Source organism: Chrysochloris asiatica, unplaced genomic scaffold (genome assembly GCF_000296735.1).
Source record: "Chrysochloris asiatica unplaced genomic scaffold, ChrAsi1.0 scaffold00053, whole genome shotgun sequence".
Taxonomy (NCBI): domain Eukaryota; kingdom Metazoa; phylum Chordata; class Mammalia; order Afrosoricida; family Chrysochloridae; genus Chrysochloris; species Chrysochloris asiatica.
In genome coordinates, this window is record NW_006408571.1 from 10,622,118 (window position 1) to 10,642,881 (window position 20,764).

General features: G+C 37.8%; 1 protein-coding gene across 4 annotated transcripts in view; it reads right to left on the minus strand.

Annotated features, from left to right (window-relative positions):
* UBAP2 (ubiquitin associated protein 2) overlaps positions 1–20,764 on the minus strand; it is a 117,796-nt gene that overhangs the window by 86,065 nt on the left and 10,967 nt on the right. For 2 of the 4 annotated variants that reach the window (XM_006863038.1, XM_006863037.1), the window contains exons 2-4: positions 12,738–12,815; positions 7,371–7,481; positions 569–722 (exon numbers count right to left, since the gene is read on the minus strand). In XM_006863038.1, the coding sequence (XP_006863100.1) occupies positions 569–722; positions 7,371–7,481; positions 12,738–12,815 (343 nt within the window). Of the gene's footprint in view, positions 1–568; positions 723–7,370; positions 7,482–12,737; positions 12,816–20,764 lie in introns of those variants that run through there. The other 2 variants (XM_006863039.1, XM_006863040.1) reach the window with 2 other exon arrangements.

Sequence of the window (20,764 nt, forward strand, 5' to 3'; positions counted from 1 at the left end):
TTATAATCAATGTAATGAAACAAGTTATATGAATTGTTGAATGTGAAACTGATGATGTGCCCTGTAAACTTTCACTCAATCCACAATAAAAACCTTAAATAAAAAAAAAAAACCCTGAGTCAGAACCGATTCCATGGCACTTAATAACAACAGCACACAGAAGGGAGTGTTGTTTTAGGTACAATGTCAAAACTTAGGTTTCCCTGCTTTTCCCTTAATCTCACCTAAACAACTTTCCTCTTAAATTAACACTTACCTATACCATGAGTATTTATAAATGAGGAAGAAAAACCAGCTCTATTAAGGAATGAAGCCCCCTTCTGTATTTAAAATTACAGAATGTTCCTGATTCATAATAGAAGGCAACCTCTAGCCCAGGTCAGTGCTGATAAGAAACTGTATCCAATTTAGGCTCTAATAAGCTATCCCATTGGCACTTATTACTGATAACTAAACTGACTGTTGCATTGAGGCAGTGAGTTTGCAGGCCTTCACTGGCCTAGTCTCTCGGCTCTCAGCATGGATAAAATTCCCCTAATAAACGTTAAGGAGAAAAGTCTGTACTTACACTCTCGGCCACGATTGCTGCCTCTTCCTTTCCGGTTGTTGTTTCCCCGTGAACGGCTCGCTTCCCTCTCACTTCTCTTCTCTCTATTCTCTTTGTTTTCTGAACTTTCTTTTCCAAAATTCTTCTTCTTACCTCCTACAGTCTCCCAGGAGGTCTACCAAAGAGAAAAAGCCATCACTCAGAGCTGTCATTCAAAGTTTGTACAAGTGTAGGGGGCGCATGTATGTACCATTCGAGTCCAACTACCTACAATTTGCAGCTAGCTCGGCTACAATTGTAGTTATTGTCCATACAGTTCAATTTAGATGATGATAAATAAGATAACAACTGTTCGAATCCCACTGCCTTATATAAAGCACAAATAAATTACTATTAGATGAATTGACAACATACTACATGCTTTCCCAACACATAGTCCATTCCTATAAATTGTCATTTCCCTAGGCTCCCATTCCACCATCACTCCTTCCTATCTCAGTGGTAGCCTGGTAAGGCAAAGCTTAACTCAAAGATTACAAAATTACCTAAAAATCAGGCTCTAAGACCTCCAAAAAAAAAAAAAATACAACTTTGCCTATTCAGTAATGCAAACAAATCATCTAAGAGAAACCAATATAATTTTGGGTTGCTTTACATTTTCAATGAAGGAACCCAAAAATCCAAACTCAAAAATGACTCTAACAAGCTTTCAAGAGGGAGCCTAGATCCAGAGGGCATAGATGGAGGTAGGTAGAATCTCCACTGAATAGTATTCCAATCTGTCTGGGAGGGGCTGATGAAAGGCGATGAGGATAGGTCTCTTATGGTACAATAGTGAATAATAGTTATCAGGACTGATTGTGAGGGTTGGAAATGTAAAGGTAAACATTTTGTAGCAAAAGGAGGGGAGTGATTAAGCAATTTGCAATCTAGGAGCAGAGATTCCAGGAACCATCAAGCGAGAAGGGCGGAAAGCAGAACCCTACCCAGAGAAACAATGATGCCAGAGATAGAGAGCTAGGGACTTTAGACCCAGAGAGGGAGAGGGGCTGTGTGCTGACAACCCGGGGAGGGAGTAGGGCGGGACAGGCTTGCAGGGTATACCCTTTGGTTGGTTGATGATACATGGAGGGGATTGTAACCATGGCAATGAAATGATATACAATAGGATGAATGTAAAGCTAATGTTCTCCCATGTAAACTACTACCACATAATTCACAATAAAACATTAAAAAAAAAAAAAAAAGACTCTAATGAGAAGCCAAATAACCTTCCTTCCCATTCCCTTCCCTAGTAATGAATCCAATTCAAATCATAGAACCTATGCAAAAATTGCTCAGAAGAATGAGACACTTGATATTAAGAATATTAAGCACAGTATGTTACTAGGAAACCCCAAAATTGGTCAGCAAGTTTCTATTTACTTTTTTATTCTACCTTAAAAGGAATTTGAAGTGAAATAATCCCAAAATAGATGCATTAACTATTTTAAACTTTTCTTAAAATCTTAATGGGAAAAAAAAAAATTACTTGGTATATCTAAATATAAGAAGTGGAAATTAACAAATTAAAATTCAAGGTGAAAAGCTAAATTATTTCCAAAATAGAAGCTAGCTTTTAAAAAGTTTTTTTTTTGTTTTGCTTTGATTTTTAGTGGAATTTTTGGACTTTTACAAATTTTTGATGAATTCTTGTTAGAAAAAAATGGTCAGATGAAAAAAAGAATTTATAACAAGTAAGTTTCCACCACTAAACTTCACTTAAGGAGTCCCAAGAGTGGGGTCTCTGGATGGTACAAACAGTTACAGGCTCAACTATTAACCAAAAGGCTGGTTATTATTCAAAACCACCAAGAGTTATCTCGAAAGAAAGGCCTAGTGATCTGCTTCTGAAAGGCCATAGCCTTGAAAACCCTACGGCGTACAGTTCTACTCTGCAACTGACTTTAGTCGTCATGAGTTGGAATCAACTTGGCAACTGCTTTAGTTTTATAGCCAGTAGTTAAGGTAATGTCCAACAGTTCTGATGAGCATGGACCTATTTTAGCCTTCCTAGAAGGCTACCTGCAAGAGTATCGAAATATAACTGGGGTCCACTGTTTGACCCAAAAATTCACTTAGAGGTCTTTATCCAAAGGAAATAATCTAATAACTACACAAAGATTTATATAAATGTAATCAGCAACAGACAAAAGAAAAATAAATCCAAAGTATCTGCTTCTCTGGTAACTTTATAAAGAGAGCAGTATGAAGCTATTTCAAACTATTAAACAGGTGTGCATGGAAAGACGTCTACGGTATAAGTGAAGCAAGCTACAAATAAATAGCATATAATGTAGGACTGCATATAGATTGAAGAGTTATAGTTACTTAATTGAAAACCTTTAATTTATCTATCTTATCTTATTGTAGTTTTTAAATTAGAAAAAAAAAAAAGCTTATGTATTCCAGGATAAAATTCTGTAGTATATAAACTTAAATTTATGTTCACTAACATGAAATAAAACAACTGTGTAAAATAGAATTTGGTAGGCAAGTGTTATCAGGACATACACATGCATATACAATTTGTGACGTTTTATACAGCCAGGCCTAAAAGTATTCAGTCATTATAAAAGGGCAGGTTTTCTATATAAACATTTGAGAAAAACATCTTAACCCCACTTCATTCAGCAAAGTATATCACTAACAAGAATTTACTTGTGTGAAGGAAACTAGGAAAAGGAACCATGAAGGGGAAATTTACATGATTACAGTCAAGTCTAAAGAAATTATTGCAAATTTTCCATAAAGGTCTACATGTATATATGCTCTCCGGGTAAACCAAATAATGATAAAAGGTTTCCAGCAGAACTTCTGGCTGCCTTTTCCATCTGTATTTTGCTACATATACAATGAGTCTATAGAAACTCCAGGAGGAAATGCCCTCCTAAGTACCATACTTAGTAGTAGTCAGAAAAGTAACTTTCAAGTCTAGCTATTTCAAAAGCATTCCCCCACCCCTTTAGAAACTATACAACACAAACAACTTACTAAAATCTAATAGTACGTTAAATGTAAGGGACTGGTACTTCAAAACTATGTTGTCACCCAAACAAAATAGCAATGTGACACAAAAAAGTTCAGTACCTCTTATCATGTTCAATATTTCCTTTGTGACAAATGTTCTTAAATGAGTAAGATACATTCTTAAAAATGCCATGTACAATTTCACTAATACCTTTTCAGAATAATAAATTTTGTGGAGAAGACAATGACATAGAAAAAGGTTAATAGCACAAGATTACTTTATCTTCATGGCTTAATATAAATACATGCTCCTTGTAACTCTACAGAGTGTTGAGCTCGACTCCAATGAACTATGTTGTTGTTAAGTACTGTCAAGTCAGTTTCGACCCATAGCGACCCTGTACAGGGTTTCCGAGGCTGTAAATATTTATTGGAGCAGAAAGCATCATCTTTCTCCCGCGGAGCAGCTGGCAGTTTCGAACTGCTGATCTTGCGGTTCACAGCCTGATTTGTAACCACTACGCTGCCAGTACTCCTTGCAGCTGGTTAGCCATGGCTGCTATAAACAGGGACCAAGTAAGTGACAAGGTAAACAATGTAAGAGAAAAGGTGCACCAGAGAACCATCCTAAACAAACCACGATTTCCTTTTTCTCACCATCTGTTTGGTTGTAGACCTCTCAGACCCAAACAAATTTACACTTTCTGTGTCTGTATCCACCCCTAATTTGTCATTTTCTGATCTTTGAAGAAAACAAGGAGTCAGATTCTGGCCCTCGCTATGCAATTTTTATGTTCAAGAAGTAACCAAAAAACCAAGAACACATCTCCCTTGGGTTCAGTCCCTTATGTTGTTGATGTGCCCTGGAGTCGGTTCCGACTCATAGAGACCCTGTACAGGGTGGGTTTCCGAGGCTGTAAATCTTTACGGGAGCAGAATGCCTCATCTTTCTCCTGCGGGAACAGCTGGGAGTTTCGAATTGCTGAACTTGCAGTTCGCAGCCCAATTCGTAACCACTATGCTACCAGAAGAAACAATCGTTGGAGAAGGATGTCATGCTGGGTAAGGTGGAGGATCAGAGAAAGAGAGGAAGACCTCTAAAGAGATGGATTGGCCAGGTGGCATCATTGATGGACTCAAGTGTGGCAGCGGTAGTGAGGTTGGCCCAGGATCGGACATCGTTTTGTTCTGCTGTGCATGGGGTTGCTATGAGTCGGTTCCGACTCGATGGCACCTGACAACAACAACAACATGCTACCAGAGCTCCTTTCAGTCCCTTATAAGGAGAAAAAATTTAAAACTTAACATAACACAAAGAAAGAACTGAAAATTTAACACAAAATTTCACCAGCTACCACAGAAAAAGGCAAAGAAATAAATCTGCTAGAGTTAAAGGAAAGCAACAGATAATAGTGTTACAGCTTTCCTCTATCATGAAAGAAAAGAGCCTCTCCCATTAGCAATTTGGAAACATTTACTCACAGTAATTCTTTTTTTAAAAAGTGGGCTGTGAAGATCTTAATTCTATGAAAATAAGTGAGAGTCATTCTATATTGTAACCATAAGCAATGAGGTAAACAAAGTTCTCATTGTTTTATAAACCCAGAGAATATATGCCTAAATTTTTCTGGTGTGGCACTGTAGAATAAGCACCAGACTGCTAACAGCAAGGTCAATGGTTCAAACCCTCCAGATGCTTTTTGTAGAAACCCTACGCAGGGATGCTATGAGTTAGAATCAACTCAACACTAAACAACAACAAATGTCAGCAAAAACAAAACAACTGAAAATTATTACTTTATCAAAATAAAGTATCTTCCTATCCAATTCACATAATTGTTGATTAGGTATCAACCAGTGTTCTCCTGCATAGAATTTTACCCACCAATACTGCCCTACTCAAACTGTAAAATATTTTCCCAATTACTTTTGTTTTTCAAGTTTTTATTGTGAATTGAGCGATAGTTTACATGGGAGAACACTGGTTTTATACTTATCCTATTGTATTTCACTTCATTGCAATGATTACAATCCTCTCCATGCATCATCATTCAACAATTTGTTTCTATTCCCTGTTTTTGTTTTTTGTTTTTGTTTTGTGGATGTACACAAAAACACTCAGGAATATATAATAATTTAAACAACGAAAGGGCACATTCTGCAAGTCTGCCTCCTGGCTGCCAGCACTCAGTCTTTCTCTTTCCATGATGTTAGAGTACTCATCTCTGCCATTGATGCTTCTCTGGATAGGGTCCCACATTCTGCTCATGCTCTTCTACCTTGATGGTCCTAGGATCCTCTGTTCCTGGACTGTAAGATTAACTACCCCCCCTTTTTGTTACAAAACGTCTACCTTTATAGTTGTGACAGTCATGAAAACAATTACAACTGAATCATAAGAATCTTATCCCCATCTCCTTTCACCAGACCCATCTAGACAACATGAAAACTATTCAGTGGGAATTCTATCATCCCCTGCACACGCAGAAACTAAACTCCCTCTTGAAAATTTGTAAGCCAGTCACTTCATGCCTTTACAACCCCCTCATTTTAGGTAGCCAATGTCTAAGTTGCTCATCCCTACCAACCCTGTGTACAGAGGGGATGGGAATGATCCTTGATTTGAAGATTCCTTCCCTCTCTGTTGATATTTTGAGCTACTACTTCCATAAGCCAATTTCCTAACTTTTATATTAACAAAATTCATTCTGCTATTTTGACATCAAATAAAAAGGTATTCAGTTCCTTTTCAGCTTCTCACAATAGTTCATTTTTATACATCCTAAAACTAATACTCCTGGTGTGGCACTGTAGGATTAGCACTGGACTTTATTTAAACTACAAGGTCAGCAGTTCAAACCCACCAGCTGCTCCTTGGAAACTCTATACAGGGTCCCTATGAGTCAGAACTGACTTGACAGCACTTCACAACAACAAATGCCTCATTCAACTGGACCTCTAACAAGGAGGGCACTCTTGATGTATTAACTTTGTACACCCATTTAGTTGAATCCATTATTTGTTTTGATCTGTTTCTGCGTGGTTTCTTAAATCTCATAAGGTCAAGACTGAAAACTATTTGGTGTGGCTTCAGTTGAATACATCCTAAAATCAACAAGACGAGTTCCAATGTGCTGCACAATCCCCCCAGTAACCCAAGTTAAAAACTTTTTCTCTGTAGGGGGCGGGTTTCTGGGATATACCCTTTGGGTGGTTGATGATGCATGGAGGGGATTGGAACCATGGCAGTGAGAATGATATAAGATGCAATGAATGTAAAACTAAAGTTCTCCCATGTAAACTATCATATAATTCACAATAAAACATTAGCAAAAAACCTTTTTCTCCCATTTTATAAATATCTGCCAAACTCTCATGAGAACATTTCTGTATAACAGTCACAAATAAGCAAATAGATATGCCAACAAATTCTCATTTTTGGTTAGTCTAAAGCTGAAAGGAGTAGTTAAGAGATGATGAATGAGATGAAGAAACATGAGCAGTAGGACTAAGAAGTTCTTCAGGTGCTGAAAATGTCCACAGGCCCAAAGAACTGTGGAAACTAGAAAGCTAGAGTAGATGACTAATTCTTTTTTGAGTCTTCAGATGCTACAATTTCATGAAGAAATCAGACATAACAAAAACAGTCATTTCAAATTAGTGTTCATTCTGGTGCATAAAACAAATACAGAATGGTACCCATTTACAATGTCCTGCACCTCCACCCACAACCAAGGAAAAGTTAAAATGTGATAAAGAATTTGAGATAAATCATAGCACTATAAATCAATTGATTATTATTAATAATACTTACTGTATCCGAATTCCCCTCCAGCAATATATTGATAGCTTTGTTCACATCTCCATTACAATCATGTAGAGCCACTATGCATTCATCCTGATTTTTCCCTGTCACTTCCATAAGCTGTTAAAATTATTTTAAAAATGGTTAGCCAGAAAAATTCACTTGATATTAATTTCAATATTCTTCTACATAAAAACAGAAATTATATAATCCTTCAGTATGAAAGATGACCTTTTTGAGACTGAGTTTACAATACAAGAATAAGCAAACTTGTGTGCCATCCCATGTCCATTCATAAATACTAACAGAGTCAAATTACAAATAAACCTTTCACCATGCTAACCAATAATCAGATTAGCACACACACAAATATTCACTCACATGCCTAACATGCCCAGAATATCAAGTATTAGATAGTGGGCATGTTCTTTTCGTTAGGTGCCATCAAGTCTGTTTCAACTTATAGTGAAACTATGTACAACAGAACGAAAAAATGCCCTGTTGCATGCAATCTCATAATTATCACCCTTGAGTTAATTGTTGCTGTCACTATGTTAATCCACTTCATTGATATTCTTCTCCAGGGACTGCTCTCTTCTGATAACATGCCCAAAGTACATGAGAACATGAGACAAATCTTGCCATCTTTGCTTCTTAAGAGAACTTTGGCTATACTTCTTCCAGGACAGATTTGTTTGTTCTTCAGGCAGTCCATGGTATATTCAACATTCTTCACCAACACCATAATTCAAAGTATCAATTCCTTTCCAGTCTTCCTTACTCCCTGTCCAGCTTTCACATGCACATGAGGCAAGTGAAAATACCACATCCTCGGTCGGGTATACCTTTCTCCTCTCAAAGTGAAATCTTTGCTATTTAAGGGGGTCTTTGGCAGCAGATTGGTCCAACGCAATCTGTGGTTTGACTTCTTGACTGCTGCTTCCCTGAGTGTTGATTGTGGATCTAAGTAAAATGAAATCTTTGACAACTCAATCTTTTCACCATTTATCATGATGTTATTTACTGGTCCAGCTGTAAGAATATTTGTTTTCTAGACTTTGAGTTGTAATCCATATTAAAAGCTATATTATTTGATATTCATCAGCAAGCACCTTAAGTCCTCTTCATTGTCATCAAGCAGTTTTATCATCTACACATTACAGGTTGGAATTTAGTCTCCCTCCAATCCTGATGTTGTATTCTTCACCATATAATCCAGTTTTTCAGAGTACTTGCTCAGCATACAGAGTGAATAAATATGGTGAAAAGGTACAACCCTGACACATACCTTTCCTGATTTTAAATCATGCAGTTTCTCATTATTCTGTTTGAATACTGCCTTTTGGGCTAAATAAAGATTCCACAAGAGCACTATTAAGAGTTGTGGAAATCTCCGTTCTTTGCAATGATATGCATAGTTTATTATAAGCCACACAATCAAATACCTTTGCTTAGTCAATAAAACACAAGTAAACTTCTTCCTAGTAACTTCTGCCTTCAGCAACCATCCATCTGACATCAGCAATGATATCCCTCATTTCATATCCTCTTCTAAATCCAGCTTGAATTTCTGCCATCACCCTACTGATTTACTGCTACAACCAGTATCTTCAGCAAAATTTTACTTGCATGTGATATTGATATTGTTCAATGATTTCTGCATTCCACTGGTTCGCCTATGGAATGAGCATAAATATAGACCTAATGGTTGGCCAGGTAACCATCTTCCAAATTTCTTGGCATTGAGTAGTAAGAGCATCCAACACTGCATCAGTCTGTTGAAATATTTCTACTGGTATTCTATCAATTCCTGGAGCCTTGTTTTCCTGTGCAGCTTAGATGTCTTCTTTTAATACCATCATGCTACCCATGAAATAGTTGAACATCAACCAATTCGTTTTGGTACAAAGATTCTTTCTATTCTTTTGCTGCTTCCTGCATTGGTCAACATTTTCCCCATGTTGTTGTTAAGTGCCATCAAGTTGGCTCCAACTCATAGCAATCCCATACAGGTTTCCAAGGCTCTGATAGCGTAGTGGTTACAAACTGGGCTGCTAATCTCACAGTCAGCAGTTTGAAACTACCAGTCATTCTGCAGGAGAAAGATGAGGCTTTCTGCTCCGAAAAAGATTTGCAGCCTCAGAAACCCTGTACAGGGTTGCTATGGGTCGGAATCTACTCCACAGCACATAACAACAACAATAACAAAGTCTTAGCAGAAGCAGAAAACCTCAAATTTCTCCAGTGGAGTGGCTGACGGGCTCAAACTGTCAACCTTGTGATTTGCAGCCCAGTGCTTACCTTACAGAGCCACCATTCTCCCATTTCTTCATCTTTTAAATAGAATCCTTCACTATTTCAAGTAGAGGCCTGAATTTTCCTTCAGTTCCTTCAGCTTGAGAAATGCTGACTGTGTTCCTCCCTTTAGGCTTTCTTAACTTCAGTTGACTACATAGTAATTCAATAGCAGGGGATTCCCAAACTTCTGAACCACTAAAGTATTAGATTTCCCATACCAACAACCAAGAAGATGGTGCAAGATTGATCAAGATTTTGTTCTGTTCTATGTAACATCATCATGCTTGGAACATCAACTAATGACAACAAACTTACCAACTATAAATATGCAGTCACCCTTCAAAGAATATCAAATACAAGTCGATTTTGCACAAGGTCAACGTTCCCTACTGAACTATTACTGTTTAAATTGGAATACTACACACATATATAAAGTTTTACTATCCTAAATTTTCACAAATGGAATTCCACAGCTGTCACAAAAGTCATTCTTAGACACTGTTCTCTCAAGTTTCAACAGGGTGCTGTTTGAAGTAATCAATAAATTATCTTCGGGCCATTCTTTTTAACAAAGACAGTTTAGCTACTTAACATTTACATCACTAGGAACAAACATAGATTAGACAAAAATAGGTTTCTCAAGTATCACAGAACAAATTTATTGTTTAGATATCTACTGTGTTTTCATTATGGGTAACTATTATAATACCTACTTCTTGTTAAATACCATCAAGTCACTTCCATCCCATAATGACCCTGTATAAGTTTTCCAAAGAGCAGCTGGTGAACTTGAACCACCAACCTTGCAGTTAAAACTGACTTTGCAGTCTGATGCATTAGCCCATTAGTGCCACACCAGGACTCCGTAATACCTACTAGCTGCAGTTAAATACCTACTAATAGCTGTTTAGGAGTCCTGGTGTGGCGCTGGAAATGTGTGGGCTTAGTAATGGGATGGAGAATACACTTTGTACAGGAGAGAGTATTTTTTCATCCTGGTGTGGCACTGTGGATTGATGCACTGGACTGCAAAGTCAGTTTGAGCCACAAGGTCCGTGGGTCAAGCTTATCAGCCACTCCACAGAAACTCTATACAGGGCTGCTATGGGTCAGAACCGACTTGACGACACTTAACAACAAAGTTGACACCAAATGTGGCTGTAGTGAGCATAGCACACCACACCACACCACTTAAAATGAGCGTTTGCACACATATGGATACGTATTGGTAAATTTGTATGTACAAATACAAATATATGGGTGGAGGCACATATATTCCCTGAAGACACAAATACCACTCTTTTGAGACCTAATCAAACACATTCCAACATTGGTGTTCTGAGTTTGTAAGCTTAGGACCATAGTCTCATGGGACAACTCAGTCAAATGGTATGACATAATTTACAAAACATATGATCTGCTTTATACTATCTTAAACACTGTGAACAATCTAAGACACAACTATAGGTCTCTAACCACCAGGAGCAAAACAGGCAGAAGGTTACCAAAAGCTCAAAGAAGAAAAGAGTCTACAAGAGCCACAAGCTTATTTTTTGAGTCCAGAAGAACTGTATGGTATCCAGGTATGACCATGGACAGTTTTGGCCAGGGTTACAATAGTTGGTCCTGAATACAACAGAAAAAAATTATGGAGAATTCAAATTCTTATTGGGGGGTGGAAAAAAAGCCAGACAACTAACAGTAGAGAGCAGATGATTCCTGGAAACTTTCACACTGACACACTCTTTAAACCTAGAAGTGAGCCTCTGCCAAGGTCACCTTATAGCGAAATAAGAGACTGGCACACAGTGTATTCCCTGTAAGATCAACAGTTACTTAAAAGAAAAGACAGGGGTCAGGGAAACTAGAGTACCAGAAAGGCAACAAACTGAACATCATTAGAGAATGCTGACACTTCTGATAAACATAACTACTGTCATACCAAACAGTGTGGAAATTGTCAAATGGGAACCTAACTTGCTGTGTACACTTCGTGGAAACTGTCAAATGGGAACCTAACTTGCTGTGTACACTTTCCCAAAGAACTCAATAAAATATTATATTTTCAAAAGAAAACAGCTAATTTTAAAAAGCCCAGGTAAAAGATAAATTTCCTTATCTCATAATCATGGTTCTGTGCAACATACCTTTCTTCCTCCCTATTTTCCTCTTTTCATTTTCCTAGGCAGTAAAAGTTCTGCTCAGTCATTAGACTTTACCAAAGATGTCAGATTTTTATCAGTAATCTGTATTAATTGAATACTTGCTATGATGCACAGTCAACATCAAAATTCCCTTCATGAAAGGATTAGTAAAAACAGAACTTAGGTTATAACTTAAAAATGAACTTCTGGTTCAATTTTCTCTTTGTATTGTATGTCTGCTATGCTATTCAGATAAAAGGCAGCAAAATATACAGAAGTATGTCTTAAACTCTAAGTAGATATCATTACAGAGAATGTGCTAATTTTATTAAATTTAATCTTATTAAATCCTTTATGGCCTTTCCAACTGATTACCATTAACCTGCAATCAGTACCTATACAAGAGGGAAAAGAAAAAAAAAAAAAAACCTACACATTTAAGGATTAAATGTCTGGGATATTCAAAGAACAATTATTGGGAGACTTGTACGAAGCGTTGGAAGGCCTTCCTCCAAGATGGCTTGCTTTTTATAATCTTGAATAGAATGGAAGTTTTACCAGGAAAGGATCTGAAACCAAGATTAGGATATCAAGAAAATCATTTATTAAAGTTCTAAATAAATAAAACAAATCTTCCTAAAATGTAATACCTTTCCAAACATAGTTTGTAATATACCATGTTGAAAAGGTAATTCAACTCTCCTCTCACATTAAACTAAGAAAGTACCAAAATCTAATTTCTAAACACAGGTATAAAAAATGTCAGTGTACTTTTACAAATGCATAGCCTAATATTCACATACAAGCAGAAAGATCCTACTGCCAAAAGGAAGAACATGTTCAATTCCTGCATTTGGCCACCTTTAATGGTATTTAAATCACAAATTCAATATGCAATTAATAAATATGAGTTGGGATTAAGCCAGAAACATACCTGTTTAACTTTAGCTTCAAAGTCTGAATCATTCTTATCAAAGATCACTTGAGCGAGACGCATCTGTTCAGCTGTTGCCTGGAAAACACAAAAAATTGTTCAAGATTTGAGTATCAAAATGTAAGTTACATGCCAAATCCTGGTGCTAAAGAGAAGCGCTCTTAAGTAGCAGCACTACCGTAATAGAAATGCTAATTAACTAAAACAAAGATACACATCCTGTTATCATAAGGTTAATACTTCATCAAATAGAGGTGTGGAAAAGTAGGTTCACCACAAGGTCAGTGGTTCAAATTCACCAGCTGCTCCTCAGAAACATTATGGGGTACAAAGCCTTTGGCCAAATGACCTATTCATCTTCCTTGACAAGGTAATATATTTGAATTTTCTTTCTCTTGAGGTGAGGGAACCAGCACAAGAAAAACAATAGGAAGCAGTTGAAAAGTTGCCTGACACTGGCTTAAAATCAGTTAAACAAGCAAATCTGTTGACTCCTAAAAAATTTATCCTGGTCCATTCTTAAAAGAAAAGGTGATATTTAGTAAATAAAAATCATTATTAAAGTGACTCCTTTGAGGAATAAGCTAAATATTAATGTACCCATTTCATTTCTTAATTTTGACTAAAACTAAGAAATTAATGAACAGCTTCTCTTCTCCGCTTTTAATATGCATTCCATTTTAAATGAGTTAGAGAAGGGTATCTGTTGCAATGTTAGCATTTACCACTTTGACAAGGGCTTTCCAGTACATGTGGGTGGGTTATAAGCTCCAGGCTGCCTTGGCCTGCGCTATCCCTTCAACCCAGCCTGTACTTGCTATGATCTCAGCCTAAGTGTTGTAATGATGCTACCTTACACACAGAACATTTGTATAGCAACTGTCTGTCCACTCCTGAACTGACCTCAGTCCTATCCAGTACAAGTGATCCATATAAGATCACTTGTCTCTAACTATACCTCCAATAGCCATTTCCCTGACCTACAACCAACTGAGAAAAGGACCAAAGGCATGAAGCAACCATACGAAAAAAAATGGGAAAATGAGCTCTGGGAAGATGGCACCCTACATTATACATTAAGGTTGAGGGTACTAGAGACCTTTTGTGGAATGAAGTAGACATTGATATCCCAGGTACAAAAAAAGCCTACATGAATTATTTGCTCATTTTCTGTAATACTTTTCATTTCCTGAGTCAAAAAACTAAAATAAAAAGAATGCCTTACTCATAATTCAGCTAACTTATACAGCTTTCTCTAATCAAAGCACCATTATTATTTATCCATTTCACCATTAAACTGTTGGAAGAAGTACAGCCAGAGTGCTTGCTCCTCGGAGGCCAGGAAGGCCAGACTCCGTCTCTCATACTTTGGACATATTATCAGGAGGGACCAGTCATTGCACAGGGGTATCATGTTTGCTAAGGTGGAGGGTCAGAGAAAAAGAGGAAGACCCCCCAGTGAGATGGACTGGCAAGTGGCAGCATCAATGGGCTCAAGCGTGGCAATAATTGTGAGGTTAGCCCAGGACTGGGCAGTGTTTTCTTCTGTTGTGTATAGGGCTGCTATAAGTCAGTACCAACTTGATGGCACCTAACAACATCATTAAACTTTCTTAAATTATAGAATTTGAACATATCACACACAAAAAATTTAAGTGACACATTCATACAGAAAGTATGGTCTGATACTTCTTATCAAAGATAGACTTGGACATTGGCTACCCAAATGGGGACAGGGTGAGGTGGGGGCTACAAAGGCAAGAAGTGACTGGCTTACAAGCTTTCAAGAGGTAACCTAGATCCAGATGGCATGGAGGAAGGTAGAGTCTCCAGTGAGTAGTACCCAATCTGTCTAGGAAGGTCTGATGAAATGAAATGCAGATGAGTCTCTTGTGATGCAACAGTGAATAATTGTTATCAGGACTGACTGTGAGGGATGGAAATGTAAAGGCGGACTAAACCAGCAAGGAGGGGAGTGATTAACTTTTCAGTCTAGGAGCAGAGGTCCCTGGGATCATCAATGGAGAAGAGCGGAGAGCGAGACCCTCTACCCAGAGAAGCAGTGACGCCTGAGATAGAGGCAGAGGCAATGACACGGAGAGATGGAGTGGCTGGGGACTTGAGATCCAGAGAGGAAAAGAGGCTGTGTACTGATGACTGGGCGGTGGGGAGGGGCAGGCTTGCAGGGTATACCCTTTGGTTGGTTGATGATGCATGGACGGGATTGTAACTATGGCAATGAAACGATATATGATAGAATGAATGTAAATCCAATGGTCTCCCATATAAACTATCACATAATTTACAATAAAACATTTATTTTAAAAAAATATATAGAAAGACATCACACACACACAAAAAGATAGAAGAGTGAACATATTGGTCTCAAATAGACACAATTTATTAGCAATATCTACATTATAATGTCAAAAATGAAATGGAACGAATAAACATCAATATCTTAGGCATTAGTGAGGTTAAATGGACTGATATTGGTCATTTTGAATCTGACAACCACACGGTTTACTATGCCGGGAATGACAAATTGAAGAGGAATGGTGTTGCATTCACTGTCAAAAAGAACATATCCAGATCATGAGTTACAATGCTGTCTGTGATAGGATAATATCCATGCGCATACAGGGAAGACCAGCTAATGCCACTATTATTCAAATTTACACACCAACCACTAAACCCAATGAGGATGAAATAGAAGAATTCTACCAACTTCTTCAAGCTGAAATTAATCAAACATGCAATCAAGATGTATTGATCATTATTGGTGATTGGAATGCAAAGGTTGGGTGCAAAGAGGAAGAATCAGTAGTTGGAAAATATGGCCTTGGTGATAGAAATGATGCTGGAGATCGCATGATAGAATTCTGTCAAATACCTTCTTTAGACAGCATAAGAGATGACTATACACATGGACCTCACCAGATGGAATACATAGAAATCAAATTGACTACATCTGAGGAAAGAGACGATGCAAAAACTCCATATCATCAGTCAAAACAAGGCCAGGGACAGACTGTGGAACAGACCATCAATTACTCATATGCAAATTCAAACTGAAACTGAAGAAAATGAAAACAAGTCCACGAGAGCCAAAATATGACCATGAATATATCCCACCTGAATTTAGAGATCATCTGAAGAACAGATTTGATACATTAAACACTAAAGACCGATGACCAGAAGAGTTGTGGGATAACATCAAGAAAACAAAATATCTTTAAGAAGACAAGAAAGAAGAAAAAGGTCCAAATGGATGTCAAAAGAGACACTCAAACTTGCTCTCCAGCGTAGAGATGCTAAAGCAAATGGAAGAAATGGGGAGGTACAAGAGCTGAACAGAAAATTTTAGATGATCAATTTGAGAAGATAAAGCCAAATATTACAATAAAATGTGCAAAGATCTGAAATCAAAAAACCAAAAAGGAAGAACAACACACTCAGCATTTCTCAAGCTGCGGGAACTGAAGAAAAAATTCAAGCCTCGACTTTCGTTAATGAAAGATTCTCTGGGCAAATTATTGAATGATGCAGAAAGCATCAAGAAAAGATAGAAGGAATACACAGAGTCACTGTACCAAAAGGAAATGGGTAACGTTTCAAGAGGTAGCATATGATGAAAAGCCAATGATACTGAAGGAGGAAGTCCAAGATGCATTGAAGGAACTGGAAAAGAACAAGGAACCAGGAATTGATGGAATAAAAATTGAAATCTTTCAAGAAAGTGAGGCAGCACAGGAGGTACTCACTCATCTCTGCCAAGAAATTTGGAAGACAACTATCTGGCTGACTGGAAGAGATCCATATGTGTGTCCATTCCAAAGATGTGACCCAACGGAAAGCAGAAATCATTGGACAATGTCTTTGATATCTCATGCAAGTAAAGTTTTGCTAAAGGTAATACAAAAATGGCTACAATCATACATTGACAGAGAACTTCCAGAGGTTCAAGTCAGATTCAGAAGAGGCCGTGGATCGAGGGATATCATTGCTGATGTCCGACAGATCTTAGCCAAAAGCAGAGAATATCAGAAAGATGTTTACCTATGCTTTATTGACTACGCAAAGGCTTTCAATCATGACAAGCTATAGACAACATTGAGAGGTATGAGTATACTGGAACACTTAATTGTGTTCATGAGGAATCTGTTCCTGGACCAAAAGGCAGTGGTTCAAACAGAACATGGGAACAATGAATGGTTTAAAATTAAGAAAGGAGTGCGGCAAGATTGTATTCCTACACAATACTTATTCAACCTGTATGTTGTTGTTAAGTGCCGTCGAGTCGGTTCCGACCCATAGCAACCCTGTACAGGGTTTCCGAGGGTGTAAATCTTTACGGGAGTAGAAAGCCTCATCTTTCTCCCGCGGAGCGGCTGATAGTTTCGAACCGCTGACCTTAAGGTTCGCAGTCCGATTCGTAACCACTACGCTACCAAAGCAAATAATCTGACAAGCTGGGTTCTAAGAAGAAAAACATGGCATCAGGATTGAAGGAAGACTCATTAACAACCTGCGATATGCAGATGATACAACCTTGCTTGCCAAAAGTGAACAGGACTTAAAACATTTACTGATGAAGATCAAACAGCACAGCCTTCGGTATGGATTACATCTCAATGTCAAGAAAACAAAAATCCTCACCCCTGGACCAATAAACAACATTCTTATCAACGGAGAAAAGATTGAAGTTGTCAAGGACTTCATTCTTCTTGGATCAACTATCAACACTCACGGAAGCAGCAGCCAAGAAATCAAACGATGTATTGCATTAGGCAAATCTACTGCACAAAAACTTTTTAAAGTGTTGAAGAACAAAGATGTTAGCTTGAGGACTACGGTGCACCTGACGCAAGCCATGATATTTTCAATAACCTCATATACATGTGACAGTTGGACAGTGAATAAGGAAGACCGTAGAAGAATTGATGTTTTTGAGCTATGGTTTTGGAGGAGAATATTGAAAGTCCCATAGGCTACCAAAAGAACCAATGGATCCGTTTTGGAAGAAGTGCAGCCAGAATGCTCCTTAGAGGCCAAGATGGCCAAACTTCGCCTCTCATACTTTGGACATATTGTCAGGAGGGAGCAGTTGCTGGAGAAGGGTATCATGTTTGGTAAGGTGGAGGGTCAGACAAAAAGAGGAAGACCCACAAGGAGATGGACTGGCAAAGTGGCACCATCAATGGACTCAAGCGTGGCAACAGTAATGAGGTTGGCCCAGGATTGGGCAGTGTTTCATTCTGCTGTGCATAAGGTCACTTTGGGTCGGAACTGACTCGATGGCACTTAACAACAACAACATAACGTTCCATGGTCACATAAACTATCTACAAATAGGTGCTGCTTTTTTTTTTTTAACTCTAGCATTTTTCCATTACTACATAAGCACAGCAGAGACCTATCACTGTCCCTAAGTGTTTATATACATACATTCCTGCTTTGGAATAAATACAAAGATGTGAAACTGCTAGGTCTAAGATGTGTATGCTGTTGTTGCTGTTAAGTGCCATCCAGTAGGTTACGATTCATAGTGACCCTGTATAAGGTCTGACTCTTATAAACCTTTGCAGGAGCTGGCAAACTTGAATTATGGAGCTTGTGGTTCACAGTCGAGTGTTTATCATATGGAGTTACCATGCTCTCAAGAAACGATACAAAATGTAAAAGGGGGAACACAATGCTCTCCACAAAGTCTACGAAGATTAATACTCCACCAGTGGCTCAAATAAAAATTTATCTTTTTAAAAAAAAAAAAACATTATCTCTGCTTAGTTTAGCTTCCAAGGAGCAGTCGGTAAGCTTTAACCGCCGACCTTGCAGTTCAAATGACTTTGCAGTCTGGTGCATTAAACCACAGCACTACACTGGGACTCCTCTTAATAAAGCAGAAGGGGCAGAGGTCTTGAAACATCACCATTTTGCATCCTCATAGTAATAAAGATTCAGGCAACTCAAAATACCATATCTTCGATCAGCAGCACCTTACTCTTCTCAAAGTAATTATCTTTATTTTTTACAATTTAAAGAAGTCTTTTGCCGCAGATTTGTCTAATGCGATACATCTTCAATGCTGCTTCCATGAGGGTTGAGTGTGGGTCCAAGTAAAATGAACTCTTTGGCAAATTCAATCTTTTCTCCATTTATCATGATGTTATTTACTGGTCCAGTTGTGAAGATTTTGTTTTCTTTACGCCATATTGAAGGCTATGTCTTTGATCTTCATTAATAAGTACTTCAAGTTCTCCTCATTTTCAGCAAGCAAGATTATATACCATCTGCAGTAATGAAGATTGTTCATGAGCCTTCCCCCAGTCCTAATGCCACCCTCTTCCTTCATGTAATCCAATTTCTTGGGTTATTGCCTAGCATACAGCTGAGTAAGTATGGTGAAAAGATACAACCCTGGAAGACACCTTTTCTGATTTTAAACCATTCAGTGGCCCCTTGTTCTGTTAGAACAACTGCCTCTTGGTCTATGTATTGGTTCCGCATGAGCACAATTAAGCGTTCTGGAATTCTCATTCTTCCCAATGTTATGCAGGGTTTGTTATGATCCACACAGTTGAATGCCTGTATAGTCAATAAAACACAAGTAAATGTCCTGCTGGTATTCTCTGCTTTCAGTAAAGATTCATCTGACATTAGCAATGACATGCCTCATTCCATAGCCTCTTTGTAATCCAGCCTGAGTTTCTAGCTAGCTCCCTCTTGATGAACTGCTGGACCATTTTTAAGTTATCGTCAGCAAAACTTTACTTGTTTGATAGCAATGACTTTGTTCAACGATTTCTGCATTCTGTTGAATCCCTTTCTTTGGAATGGGCACAAATATGGATCTCTTTTCAAAGGATTGGCCAGGTAGCTGTCTTCCAAATTTCTTGGTGTAGACAAATGATTGTCTCCAGCACTGCATAATTATGTTGTTCTGCTCTGTAAACCTTCACCCAGTCCGCAATAAAAAGTGTAGTGTTGTATTTCTGGTTTTTTAATAAAAGAAGATGAGAGAAATAGAGTCACTGTACCAAATAAAATTGATCAATGTTCAGCCATTTCAAGAGGCAGCATACAGTCAAGAACTAATGGTATTTAAGGAAGCAGTCCAAGCTACACTGAAGGCAATGGCAAAAAAAAAAAAAAAACAAAAAAAAAAAAAAAAAAAAAGGTTAAAAAAAGGGGGAAGGGGGACTTAAAGAATACAGATTACAATCTTTTCACAAACTTATGTAGCAGGGAATTTGAAAGACAGCTACCTGTCTAACTAGTTGAAGAAATCCATATTTTTGCCAATTCCAAAGAGAGATGACACAATGGAATGCGGACATCAAACAATATCATTTAATTTCAAATGCGAGTAAAATTTTGCTGAAAATAATTCAAAAATGGTTTCGATGAAACCCGGATTCAGAAGAGGATGTCGAACTAGTAATACGATTGCTGATATCAAATGGATCTTGGCTGAAAGCAGACACTATAAGAAAGATGTCTACTTGCACTTTTATTGACTATGCAACAGCTCATGACAAGCTATGGATAACATTGCAAAGAATGGATATTCCAGAACACTTGATTATACTCATAAGGAAACATAGTTCAAGAGGCAGTCGTTCAATAAGAATAAAAGGATACTGGATGGTTTAAAATCAGATGGGTATGTGCCAGAGCTGTATTCTTTTTTTTTTTTTCCAGAGCTGTATTCTTTCACCAGGCTATTCAATCTGTATGTTGAGCAAATAATCCATATGAAGAAGAATGTGGCATTAGGATTGGAGGAACACTCCTTAACAACCTGTGATGTGCAGATGAAAGGACTTAAAATACTTACTGATGAAGATCAAAACCACAGCCTTCAGTATGGTTTGCACCTCAATGTAAAAAAAAAAACAAAAAACAAAATTCTTACAAATGGACCAATAAATAACATCATGATAAATGGAGAAAAGATTAAAGCTGTCAAAGTCTTCATTTTGCTTGGATCCACAATCAACACTCAAGGAAACAGCAACTGAGAA